Genomic DNA, 12,793 nt, shown 5'->3' on the forward strand with positions numbered 1-12,793 from the left:
AAGTCTGCCGTCTAACCAGGTAGCTGTTTCCCGATTTAGAGCATTCTTGGGGCCCCACTGTTACCCTCATAAGTAGCATAATTGATTCACGGTTTTTGCTCCGTCATTTATTTGTGGACAGAAGTGGGGAGAGATCAGACATCTCGGGGGGAGCACTCTGTGGATCTGTATCCCAGGGAGGGCATGTTGAGTAGGCATCAGGAATGGCTGGATCCAGGCATCAGGTTGCTGGTCGGCATAGTGTGGGCTCATCTGTAATACTGCCTCTGTGTGTTGAGGTCGCTGTAGACGTCTGGCCTCTGGCCCTGAAGCTCCTAAAAAGACAGAGGCCATCATTGGAGGGGCCCCAGCAAGCCAAAGAAATCTAGCCTCCTAATGACCTTCAAGGTCCCTGGCAGCTTCTTCAAACTTAAAATCATGACAGAGATCCAGATTTTATTCAAATGCCCGCAGTTCCCCACTTCTCGGCATGACATTAAGTCCCAGCCTCAAGGCCTTTACACTTGCAATTCCCTCTGCCCGGGCAGCCAGCTCCCTAGATTGTCAGCCTCCTTCTCACCCTTTCAAAAGCTTGGATATTTCTCGGCTTCCCCGTCTTTAGTTTTGTTCTCAACCCCACCATTACCACATTAGCTGGTTTTATTCTCTTCATAATATCACCCCCAAATGCTTCATTTCAGTCTCTCCAGTTAGGATGCTTGTGCTGACCCATGTAGGTCTCAACCAAGCCACTAAATAAATAAACAAATAAACCAGGCTGACATTGGCCCTAAAATTTCCTGGCTCTGAGGCACTGGACAGCCTCCTCAGTCTTCTGAGCCTCGAGTGGTCAAACTTGAGGTTTGTTTTTTTGTTTTGTTTGTTTGTTTTTCCGACACATGATTTCTCTGTGTAGCCCTGGCTGTCCTGAAACTCTCTGTAGACCAGGCTGGCCTCAAACTCACAGAGATCCGCCTGGCTCTGCCTCCCAAGTGCTGGGATTAAAGGCGTGCGCCACCACTGCTGGGCATCAAACTGAAGAATCTTACTCTTTGCAAAGAAAACTTTTCTCCAGCAGGGAGGCCTGTGGGTAGAGCTGCCTGCAGGGGTAAGGCGACTTCCAGAGAAGGGAGGAGAAGGCACTCACTGGTCTGTGGCTCCAGGGCCAGACTCTGAAAGCCTGTGCCAGAGACCAGTCTGGGTGTGTGCTTCTCCAGAGTTTCCTAACCCCTCACTCCTAGCCCCGAGGTTAGGGAGGAGCCCTGAGACGGGGAGATGGCTGGGGGTAAGCACTTGCTGCGAAGCTTGACAACGTGTTAGAGGTCTGAGACCCACGAGGTGGAAGGAGAGAACGGACTCCCACATGTTGGCCTCCACATGGCTGCCAAAGCATAAGCACCCACCCCCACCCACATCCACCCGAAAATAAATAATAAAATAAATGCAATTTAAAAAATAAGGCCTGAAGTCCTCCTATGGCCTGCCTGCACAAGTGCACGTGTGTGTGCGCGCACACACACACCACACAAACACATACACAAACACACACACCACATATACCACACACAAACACACACACCACACACAAACACACACCACACTTACAAACACACACCACATACAAACACACACATACCACATACACACACCACACACATATACACACACCACAAACACACACACATACACAAACACACATACTACACACACCACACACAAACACACAAACACACACCACATACAAACACACACACACACCACACAAACACACAAACACACACCACATACAAACACACACACACATACACAAACAGACACACTACACACACACACATACACACACATAATAGAGTCTTGACAGAGAGGGAGCACACATGACTGACTACATTATGGTTTTTAGGAATGAATTTAATGACTGCACTGTCTCTAGCTTACATACATAACTTTGACTTACTTTCATTTGAATTAATTCTGTTATTTATTTATTTATTTATTTATTTATTTATTTATTTATTTATTTATTTGGTTGAATCCTGGGCCTTGTGCATGCTAGATGAGTGTAGTCTGAGCCGCATTTCCATCCCATTCCACTTTTAATTTATTTTCCTTTTCAAAAGACAAGACAGGGTTTCATCCTGTAGTCCTCACTGGTCTGGAACTCTCTAGGTAAACCAGGCTGGCCTCAAACCCACAGGGATCCCCCTGCCTCTGCTTCCTCAGTGCAGACAATGCAGGCCTGTGCCACCATGCCCGGTTCTGTGTGGTATGTTTGAGATTCTATCTATATATGCTAGACTGGCCTTGAACTCACAGTCCTCCTGCCTAGCTTCTGAAATCCTGAGACAGCTGCTAATGATTATTAATGTTTATGTTGGTCCTGGGTATTAAATAAAGGGCTTTGCAAACGGCAGCCACGCGCTGTACCACACCATGCTATATGACACCCTACGCTCACCCCTTTTTTTGAGACAGGGTCTCTTTCTGTAGCCCAGGCTAATCTCAAACTCACTAAATAGCCCAGGTTGGCTTCAAACTTCCCATCATCTTGCCTCCCAACTTCTGGGATCACTTTGTACGTTGTGTGTGGGGTTTTCTGAGCAGCCTAGCTTTGGTCAGCTGTTCAAAGGAATGTCCAATGCTCACATCTGCTTCTGCAACACCGTAACACCGGTGGAGCTCCTCTCTTTAGAGACCCCACGCTAAATTCTATTCCCTGCCTCACCAAGGACTTCTCCCAGTCTGACCGAGGGCCAGGCTTCCCCCAGATCAAAGCAAGGCTAACAAAGACAGAGCCCCTCTCTTTGCTCCCACACATCTGAGGAGGAGCATAAAGGTCATGATTAATCATTGAACATGTCAGACAGATGCCTCCTTTGTTTTCAAGATTGGGGGTGTGGCTGGGGAAGGGACCTTAAGGTGCTGGAAAGGGTTTTGTGTGTGTGCGTGTGTATGTGTGTTGGGGGGGTTGGGACTAGGAGTGAAGGTAGAGAAAGATTTGGTGTTCTTACCTGATAAGGTGACTCCGTCTCTGCAATGCGCTGTTTCCGGGTCCCTGGAAAGGGACAGAGAGTGACACAGGGGGTAAAGATGGACTAAGCTGTGAATTGGGACTATATTGTTGTTGTTGGGTTTTTAATTTTGTTTTGTTTGGTTTGGTTGGTTGGTTGGTTTTCTGAAACAGGGTTTCTCTGTGTAGCCCTGGCTGTCCTGGATCTTGCTCTGTAGACCAGGCTGGCCTCGAACTCACAGAGATCTGCCTGTCTCTGCCTCCCAAGTGCTGGGATTAAAGGCGTGTGCCACCACTGCTCCTGTTTGAGTGTTTTAAAACCAGTCCTTCTGAGCAACTTGAGAGATGGTTCAGCATTTTAGAGTGGGTACTGCTCTTGCAAAGGACCCAAGTTCAATTCCCAGCACCAACGTTATAACTCTAGGTCCAGGGCATCTGGCACCACTTTCTGGCCTTGGAAGACACTAAACTATTCAAATTAAACAATTAAAATATATATATAAAGTAAGAGAGGAACAAGCTGCCAGCCTTCTGGCCTGAAGGAGTAACTCAGTTGATAGGGAGAGCTTGAGTGCAAATGGAGTCCCTGTCTGGGGCCTCAGCATTAAGGGAAGAGACAATAACAAACCAGCCCTTCTATCCCCAGCCCTCAGGTATCTGTGACCTTGAAAGGTCCCCCCAGTCCCCTCTTCCAACAGGCCAGCTCCTGAGTGCCTCACTCACCCTCTGCTGCCCCTCGGCCTCGAGGGATCACGCGGCCCAGAGAGTAGACAGCCAGGGCGATGAGCAACGTCAGCACCAAGTCACCCAGCACGATCCCAGCCAGCACCCCCGGGCTCACCGGAGAGCAGTTGCAGTCTGGGAAATTGTCACAGGAGGATGAGGAGGGCGACATAGGTTGACAGCCAGGGACTGGGTGTTAGCAGAGAGAGGTGACAGGAGGAGTCTTTGAGGGAAGGGTGAAAGATTGGGGGTGTCATGGCTTACCACTCTGGGCCTGGACGGGACTTAATCCTAAGGAGGAAAAAAATTAGGTAAACTGAGAGAGGCAGAGGCAGAGGCAGGAGAATCAGAAGACTGAGGTTTGAAGCTAGCCTGGGCCATATGAGATTCTATATCCAAAAGAAGATGTAAACTGAGGCCCAGCCAGACAGGGATGTAGAGGCTGGAGAACTCGGGAGAAGGTAGGTCTCGCGGCCCCCCGGGGCCGGTACAGGGGCGACTGTCCAGTGTGCAGGGTCTGTGTCAGTGTGTCTGGTTTAGATCTTCCCTGCCAATGCTTCTACCAGGTCCCAGATCGTGGGGCCTCCAGCTCAGGCAGAGACCCAGAGGCCCTAGAGGAACCTTCTTCCGCCCAGCCCTCCCCTTCGGCTGTCCTGTCCCTTCCTGCTCTCTGCCCAGCCCTGGCCCTGAGCTGAAGACACAGGACAGCGGCAGAAGCCCCCGACTCACCTCCCACAGTCAGAAGGGCAGGAAGCAACAGAAGGTGCCAGGAGGGCTCCAGGGCCCCCATGGTGGTCAGACGTGCACTGGACACCACAGTCCAGCGGCTGGTGGGATGTGGTGTGACGTCCAACCAAGTGAAGGAGGAAGTCTGAGGTGGGTGGTGGCAGCGGGAGGAGGGGACAGCAGCAGGGAGGAGGGACAGACAGACATGACATGAATGTGGCCAAGGGACTGTGCCATACACAGTCCTCACGGGCTGGGCGCCAAGGACTAGGCAAACTCACAGCAGGCCTTGATCTCCATCTCCAGACAGAGGGCAGGTGCAACGGGAGGGCAGGGGCTGACAAGAATTGAAAGCAGTTCAACCTCTTCTGGCTGGGCAACCTTGAAGAAGTCACTTAGCCTCTCTGGGCCTCGACTGTTTTCATCCACAAGATTGAGAGTAAAACCGTACTTTTTTGCTGGGCCATTTACCAGCTGACGTTCCTAGAGCAGGTCCGACACTGACCTGTCTTGTAAGCATCAAGACCCTTGTCACGGTCACAGGCTATCATTAAGAGAGTCCTGGGCAGGAACACTCATGACAGAACTCCCAAATGCTGTCACCTCGTCTCCCTAATATTCATCTGAGGTAGATGCCTTTCCCCCGTTTCACAGAGGTAAAGACAGTAGCCCACAACCACACAGCAAAGACAGATCCGGGACCCAGCACCTAAACATGGCCATTTCACTGACAGAGGGGAAAAGATGAAAGGCAGAGAGAGAACACCAGCAAAGCACAGAGGGTGAGGATTCCTGTCACAGATGTGCACACCACAGAGACAGAGCCGGGGTTTGAGGTGGGGCAGCTGGTGGCCATGTGGTGACCACTGGGCCTGGCGGGCTGTGCTGCTGGGTGAGGAAGCCGCTGGGAGCCAGTGAGGAGGGAGCTCGTGGGGGGAAGAGGCAGGGGCTATTTTAGTCCCTGGCGGGAGCCTAAGCTGGAACTGGTGAAGGAGGAACCTGAGGTTGGAGCCCTTGGGCATGAGCCAGATGCAGGACACCCCCTCCCCCAAACTCATGTCACACTCTGTGGGCACCCAGGGTGCAGGAGAAAGGGGAAGCTGGATGGTGGTCATGGGGCAGATGCTGACACCACTGTGGGAGGGAGGGACTCTAGAGCTGGGTGGAGGGTCTCTGATAATCATGGCCACTACTGCCCAGGCCAGGCTAAGTCTGGGCCCTGAAGAATCCAAAAGTGTCTTCCTAAGGTCTAGAGCTGGAATGGGAGGAAGTGGCCCACTGTGCCCAGAGGCCTCTCAATGGGGGTGTGAGCTAGGTGAATGACGGACAGTTAGAGACCTGAGTCGGGCTATGGGCAAGGCAGACCTGGACCTGCTGGGGGTCAAGACTCCCTCTGGCTGTGAGCAGAATGGGGGGACTTGAATCAGAGAAGGATGCAAGGCCAGCTTCTCCTGGGGGCTTTGTGAGGATCGTTAGAACTGTGCCTGACACATTGTGAATACTCACAGCAGGTTAATTACGCTCATGGGTGGGGTTAGCATGTCCAGGGGTGAGCTATGGTCTGCCCTTCCTAAATCTTTCTCCCATTCTCAGCTTCCCAGCAGGGGCCTCCTGACCCCTCCTCCCACTCGGCCATGCCTGACCTGTCCCCAGAACACATGCAATGGAACAGCCGAGATACTGGGGCACCACCCAAAACAGAGCAAGCATGATGCTGGGCTTGGTGGGGTTCTGGTGTCCCCTTCTGTTGCTAAGATATGGGAAGTTCCAGGAGTCTCAAGGGAGAGATGCTGGTGGACATTTGTGGGATGTGAGCTAAGATCAGGCTGAGCGTGTGTGTGTGTGTGTGTGTGTGTGTGTGTGTGTCGGGGGTGTGTGTGTGTGTGTGTGTGAGTGTGTGTGTGTGTGTGTGTCGGGGGGTGTGGATGTGTGTGGAGTGTGCGCGTGCGGGTGCTTCGGGGGGTGTGGCCAGAGGACAAACTCAGGTGTCATTCCTCAGGATTGTCTACCCTTCTTTTTTTACTGGTCTGAAAAATACCAAGTAGGCCACGTTGGACCCCCAGGAATTCTCCCATCTCTGTCTCCCTGGTTATGGGGTTACAAACACAGTGTAAGCCACGATACCCAGTCTTTTATGTGGGTCCCAGGGATCAAACTCAGGTCCTCCAGCACTTTATCAACTGAGCCTCCTTCGCAGATCCAAGGACAGGTTATTCACTGACCAAAAGACAGATCATCACATCCATCCATCCATCCATCCATCCATCCATCCATCCATCCATCCACCCACCCGTCCATCCATCCATCCATCCATCCATCCATCCATCCATCCATCCACCCACCCGTCCACCCACCCATCCATCCATCCATCCATCCATCCATCCATCCATCCACCCATCCATCCATCCATCCATCCATCCATCCATCCATCCATCCATCCACCCACCCGTCCACCCACCTGTCCACCCACCCGTCCATCCACCCACCCGTCCACCCACCCGTCCATCCATCCATCCATCCATCCATCCATCCATCCATCCATTCATCCATCCACCCACCTAACCGTCCATCCATCCATCCATCCATCCATCCAGCTTCCTTCTTTTCTTTCAGATTTATTTTATTTTTATGCATATGTGTGAGTGCTTAAATGTACACATGTACACCACATGGCATGTCTGGTGCCCTCAGAAGAGTGCGTGAGATCCCCCGGAACTGGAGTTACAGGCAGTTGCGAGCTGCCATGTGTGAATAGAGAACAAAACAAGACTTAACCACTGAGTCATTTCTGTAACTTGCCTTTCTTTTTCTTTTCCTTTCCTCCCTCCCTCCCGCCTTCCTTCCTTCCTTTTTTTCCTTCCTTCCTCCCTCCTTCCCTCCCTCCCTCCTTGCCTCCCTCCCTTCCTCCTCCCTCCCCCTCCCTCCCTTCCTCCTCCCTCCTTCCTTCCTCCCTCCCTCCCTCTTCCCTCTCTCCCTCTTCCCTCCCTCGCTCCCTCCTCCCTCCTTCCTTCCTCCCTCCCTCCCTCCCTTTCTGAGACATAGTCACACCACGTAGCTCAGGATAGCCCAGGACTCTATGTATCTCAGCTGGCTTTGAGCCCACAGTCCTCATACTTTAACATCCATATGTCAATGTTAAGGAGTGAACCCCCACAACCAGCTCAGGAGCAACATCTTGTAAGAAGATAGGCCACAGGAGCAGGCCACAGGAGCAGGCCACAGAAGCAGGCCACAGGAGCAGGCCCGAGCATGCTCGTCTCCAGGCCCGATGGTGGGTCGGGTTCTCACTCTGGGAGAAGGAAGGGGAGGCAGTGTAAGCAATCTTCTGATGGGCTCTGCTCTGCAGTGGTGCCGGGCGCAGGAAGCTGGGCTGGGGTTTGTAAAATGGCCCAACCTCTCTAAACAGCAGGCCAGAGCTGCGGAATGGAAAAACCAACTTTCCCAGACCTCAGGCATCCGTCGGCTCTGTGGCTGCCACAATCCACCCTCCCTACAGCAGCCTGTGAAGCTTCTGAAAAACAGACCAACAGACCTGTGGTGTAGCTCAGTGGTAAAGGGCTCAATAACCATGTCCAAGGCCTAGGATTCTGTCTCTAGCACTAAAGGAAAAAAAATCAAATAACCTGATTTTCTTTTTCATGTATCCCATGCTGGCCTTGAACTTATGTAGCCAAGGGTGATTTTGAACCTTCTGACCCTTCTGCTTCCACCTCTGGAATGCTGGGATTAGAGAACCACTCTGCTCGCTTACCTGTTTGTTTTGTTTTTTTCGGTCAGTATCTCAACCTACAAATGATTTTCTCACCTCTCCTTCCCAAGTGCTGTGATTCCAGGAGTGTGCTCCGAGGCCTGCCTTTACCTGAGCGGCCGAAAGAGTTTCGAATAGACACTTCACGAAGGAGAGGCACTAATGGCCAGTCAGCGGGAGGTGAAGCTGCATTAGACATCGTTAGTCACCAGGGAAATACAAGTGAGAAGGCTGAGGACGCCACCACACACCCACTGGAATGGCTGACCCACTGAGTGGTAACGGGGATGTGGAACTGGAAGTCTCACTCTGGCAGGAAGCTGAAAGAGCTGACATTTGGAAAAACGGCTTGGGGGTTTTATAAAGCTAAGTATTTACATCACCAGTGATTCTGAAATCCCACTACCGTTTACCCGAGAGAAATAAAGTCACAAGTTCACATGAGGGCATGTAGGGTCAAGTGGGTGCCGGGGTGAACATCTGTAATCCAAGCACTGAGGAAGCAGAGGCAGGGGGATTGCGAGGTTGACCCCATAGTGTGGGTCACATGGGGAGACTTTGCCTCAAAAAAATATTTTTTTGTGTGTGTTAGTGAAATGAAAACCATAAACATCAAAGACACTAGTAATGAGAAGCCATGGGCTGGTCAAATGATGGCCTAACAACGACCAAGCCTTGTGCCTCAGCCCCGGCACTACTAACTGGGTGAGGCAGAGCATGCATCTGGAGTCAAAGGCAGGAGCATCAGGAGTTCCTCGGCTACTTTGCAAATTTTAGGCCAACACTAAGACCCTGTCTCACAACAAACAACAACAAACTACAAATCCAAAAATCTTGCCAATCTTTGCCTTCGCTCAGCAGTTAAGAGCACATACTGCTTTTGCAGAGAACCCAGGTTTGGTTCCCAGCACCCACATCAGACAGCTCACAGCTGCCTGCAGCTCCAGCTGCAGTGATCTGATGCCCTCTTCCGGCCTCCGTGCGTGTCTGTGTTCACATGCAATACACACAGATGCACACACACACACACACACACACACACACACACACACACAATTAGAATGTAAAAATAAGCCTTAAAAAAAAAAAAGTCTTGTCAGCGAGCTAGAAACCATAAAAAGCAAAGGGAATGCCAAAAAAGCAATTCTAGAAACAAAAAGTACAATTACCAAAATTAAAATTCAATGGATATATTTAACGGAAATGAATGCTCTAAAAAAAGGCTAGTCTAAAATTCAGTAGAGGAAAAAATACTGAAAATACATAGGATAAAAGATTTTATGTCTAACTTGTTTTACCATAGCCCCAGGAGAACGGGGTACCAGCGATAGTCAAATAGATCACAGTCAAGTCACAGCCAGACTGTAAAACTGCAATGCCAGGTGTGGGATACCCCCACGAGTTCTTCACCATGGAAGGCCCCGAGGCCCCCAAAACAGTACAGGCTGTTGCCGTTGCTCCTGGTTGCCAGCCAGAACTGTGTGGAAAGACTCTGTTGCTGAAGACACCACACGCGTTGTTGCCGGACGTAGAGAAACCAGGTCAGAACTGAGTTGGAAGCTTCCTTCTGCTGGAGGTATGTTTGCTTTCTTAGCACTAGACTGGGCTGCGGTACAGGTTGCTGGGGCAGAGGAGTCATCAGTAGCCTTACTCAACTGTGGGACCTGTGTGCTATACCATAGATCTGTCAAACAATATGTGTCCACAAGCGTAATAGTGGCGTGATGTTATGTGTGTAACCAACCTCTTTCTCATTGGATTTGGTGCCCACTCCATAGGCAAGAATTCACACTGAAAAACCTGTTCAAAATCGTATGTAGTAAGTAAAGTGTTATTGTTGTCTTGCCAAGTGGACTTGGTGTACCCACCAAATTGCCTTCTAGATCACTATGTTTATGTCTGTAAATTGGGGATCAGTGTAGCTTGTGTGTGTGTGTGTGTGTGTGTGTGTGTGTGTGTGTGTGGTGAGCTCTAGTTTACCAAAGAGATATAACTGATCCAAGTTCTAAGAACAAGTTTAGCGCCGAATGCTTAGCCTAAATGGGACCTCTGTGTCACCCCTTCTAAGCCCGGAGAACATTACTGAAGAGGGGGTGGGAGGAGTACAAGAGCCGGAGGAAGTGTCGTGGAGCACTGTCTTCCAGGGGTGACGTGGCTAAACTCCTGAACTCTCAGCTGCTGTGACTACCCGCACAGGATTTGTACAAAAAATTTGGCCCCTGACATCATTCCATGCTGAAGGAGGGAGGGGATCATGAGGCTGCAGCCCTCCTTGAGGAGCTAATGGCAGTGAATGGTTGCTGAGGGAAGCAGACACTTTCTTCAGTGGTAAAGTCACCGCCCACGCTCCTGTAAGTAACCCCACTCACTGGGAAGGGAGAGGGAGGAAGGGGGAGGAGGAAGAGGAAGAGAGAAGGGGGAAGGAGCGATAGAAGACTGCCTGAGAGATGGTTCAGTGGTTAAGAGCATTTGTTCTTACAGCAAACCTGGGTTTGATTCCCAGCATCATAAGATGGCTCACAACCATCTCCTACTCCAGTGCAGGGGATCCAATGCCCTTCACAGGTCCCAGGCGCCCACGCGCACACAGACACACACGCACACGCACACATACACACATGAAAAAATACATATATGTAAAATAAATCTGTATTTTTTTCTTTTGGTTTTTTGAGGCAAGGTCTCTCTACATACCCTGACTGGCTGTCCTGGATCTCACTCTGTAGGCCAGGCTGGCCTCGAACTCACATAGATCTGCCTGCCTCTGCCTCCCAAGTGCTGGGATTAAAGGTGTGTGCCACTGTGCCCTGTTAAAGTAAATCTTAAAAAATAAAATAAAAGGCCTGGCTGGGAAGAAGAAGGTTCATCAGGAGCAGGAGGAGTCAAGAGAGAATGGAGTATAATCAAATACACATATGAAAGTACCATGAGACCTATTATTTTGTATAATTAATGCAGCTAATAAAACTTTAGTTTTTTTTTTTTTTTTGGTTTTTCGAGACAGGGTTTCTCTGTGTAGCTTTGCGCCTTTCCTGGAGCTCACTTGGTAGCCCAGGCTGGCCTCGAACTCACAGAGATCCGCCTGCCTCTGCCTCCCGAGTGCTGGGATTAAAGGCGTGCGCCACCAACGCCCGGCAACAAAAACTTTAGTTTTTAATTATTTGTGTGTATGGGTATCTTGTCTGCATGTCTGTGCATCATGGGCATGCCTGGTGCCCACAGTGGTGATAAAGAAGGCGTTGGATCCCCTGGAACAAGAGTTAGAGACATTTATGAGCAGCCATGTGGGTGCTGGGATTGAACCCAGGTCCTTTGGAAGAGCAGCCAGTGCTCCTAACCACTGAGTCATTTCTCCAGCCACTAAAATTTTCATCTTCATTATCTCTGGTTACATGTATGTGTATCTGAATATGGGCTTGTGCTCTTGAGTGCAGTGTTTTCCGAGGCCAGAAGATCCCCTAGAGCTGGATACAGAGGCAGTTGTGAGCTGTCCAACCTCCCAACATGGGTGCTAAGGACTGAACCTGGGTCCTCTAGGAGAAAGTATGGAAGCTCTTCACAGCTGAGCCAACTCTCCAGCTCTGTAATAAAGACTTTTCATAAAAAATATACATAAGTTTGGTTAAATATCAGAGAACCAATTAATGTAAATCAGCACATTGTCAGCATAATGAGGGGAAATCATATTCTTACCTCAACAGATACAAACATCACATGAATTCACGTATGATTAAACTTCTCAGCAAAGGGGCTGAGGGTGTAGCCCGATTGGTAGATGACCTGCCTAGCATGTACAAGGTCCCAGGTCCCGGCTCCTTATAAAACTGAGTGTAACGGCACACGCCTGTACCGCTAGACATCTGGAGATAGAAACAGGGGGATCATTTTAAAGTCCTTCTTGCTACATAGTGAGTTGGAGTCCAGCCCAGGATACTTGAGACCCTGCTTCAAAACTAATAATAGCAAAGTAAGAAGAGTTGTGAACCTCTTAATTTGATGACTAGCATTCTGAGAACTATAGCTTACACTACCATGTAAATATTGAAGCATTTAATGGCTCAATGCTAACCCCTTTTCTTCTGAGAATTGGCATGAGAAAGACTGTTGGTTTTATCCTAAACACTTTAAGGTTGTCGTAAAGCAAGGTGAAGGTAGGGTCTGGAGAGATGGCTCAGCGGTTAAGAACACTGGCTGCTCTTACAGAGGACCCGGGTTTGATTCCCAGCACCCATGTCTGCTCACAATTGCCTGGAACTTCAGTCTCAGCAGATCCAACACCCTCTTCTGGCTCCCCCAGGCACCAGGCATGCACGTGGCACATAGACAGATGCACAGGCAAAACACCCACACACATAAAACAAAAACAGAAAAAACGGTGAAAGTTTCCAGCACCGTTATTCAGAGATGATAGGTTTGGGTTATAGAAGAATTTACAAGTCTCAGTAGACTAACTTCTTAAAATTCATAACTGAATTTAAGTAGGTTAATGAGTTTCAAAAATCAATATACAAAAATCAATTTTATTGCTATGTACTGGTCACAAGCAAAAGCAGAGAAAACTAACCATCTATGTGATCATAAATGGTCAAATACCTAGTTATAAATCTAAT

At 49.6% G+C, this 12,793-nt stretch overlaps 1 protein-coding gene across 1 annotated transcript; it reads right to left on the reverse strand.

Moving 5' to 3' along the window:
* Positions 1 to 85: 85 nt before the first annotated feature.
* On the reverse strand, positions 86 to 4,594 carry Tyrobp (transmembrane immune signaling adaptor TYROBP). The gene is made up of 5 exons (XM_006982033.4): positions 4,439 to 4,594; positions 3,974 to 4,000; positions 3,710 to 3,844; positions 2,988 to 3,031; positions 86 to 314 (listed from the first exon to the last, which is right to left on the reverse strand). The coding sequence occupies exons 1-5, from the start codon at positions 4,497 to 4,499 to the stop codon at positions 249 to 251; spliced, it is 333 nt and encodes a 110-aa protein (XP_006982095.1). The 5' UTR covers positions 4,500 to 4,594; the 3' UTR covers positions 86 to 248.
* Between the last annotated feature and the right edge of the window lie 8,199 nt (positions 4,595 to 12,793).

This window comes from Peromyscus maniculatus, chromosome 1, assembly GCF_049852395.1.
Source record: "Peromyscus maniculatus bairdii isolate BWxNUB_F1_BW_parent chromosome 1, HU_Pman_BW_mat_3.1, whole genome shotgun sequence".
Taxonomy (NCBI): Eukaryota; Metazoa; Chordata; class Mammalia; order Rodentia; family Cricetidae; genus Peromyscus; species Peromyscus maniculatus.

Excerpts from the sequence above, each read along its gene's own strand:
- Tyrobp (XM_006982033.4), bottom strand. The coding sequence starts at position 4,499 with ATGGGGGCCCTGGAGCCCTCCTGGCACCTTCTGTTGCTTCCTGCCCTT. Across the intron at positions 4,001-4,438 it reads TGCCCTTCTGACTGTGGGAG|GATTAAGTCCCGTCCAGGCC; the intron begins GTGAGTCGGGGG and ends TTTCCTCCTTAG. Across the intron at positions 3,845-3,973 it reads TCCCGTCCAGGCCCAGAGTG|ACTGCAACTGCTCTCCGGTG; the intron begins GTAAGCCATGAC and ends ACAATTTCCCAG.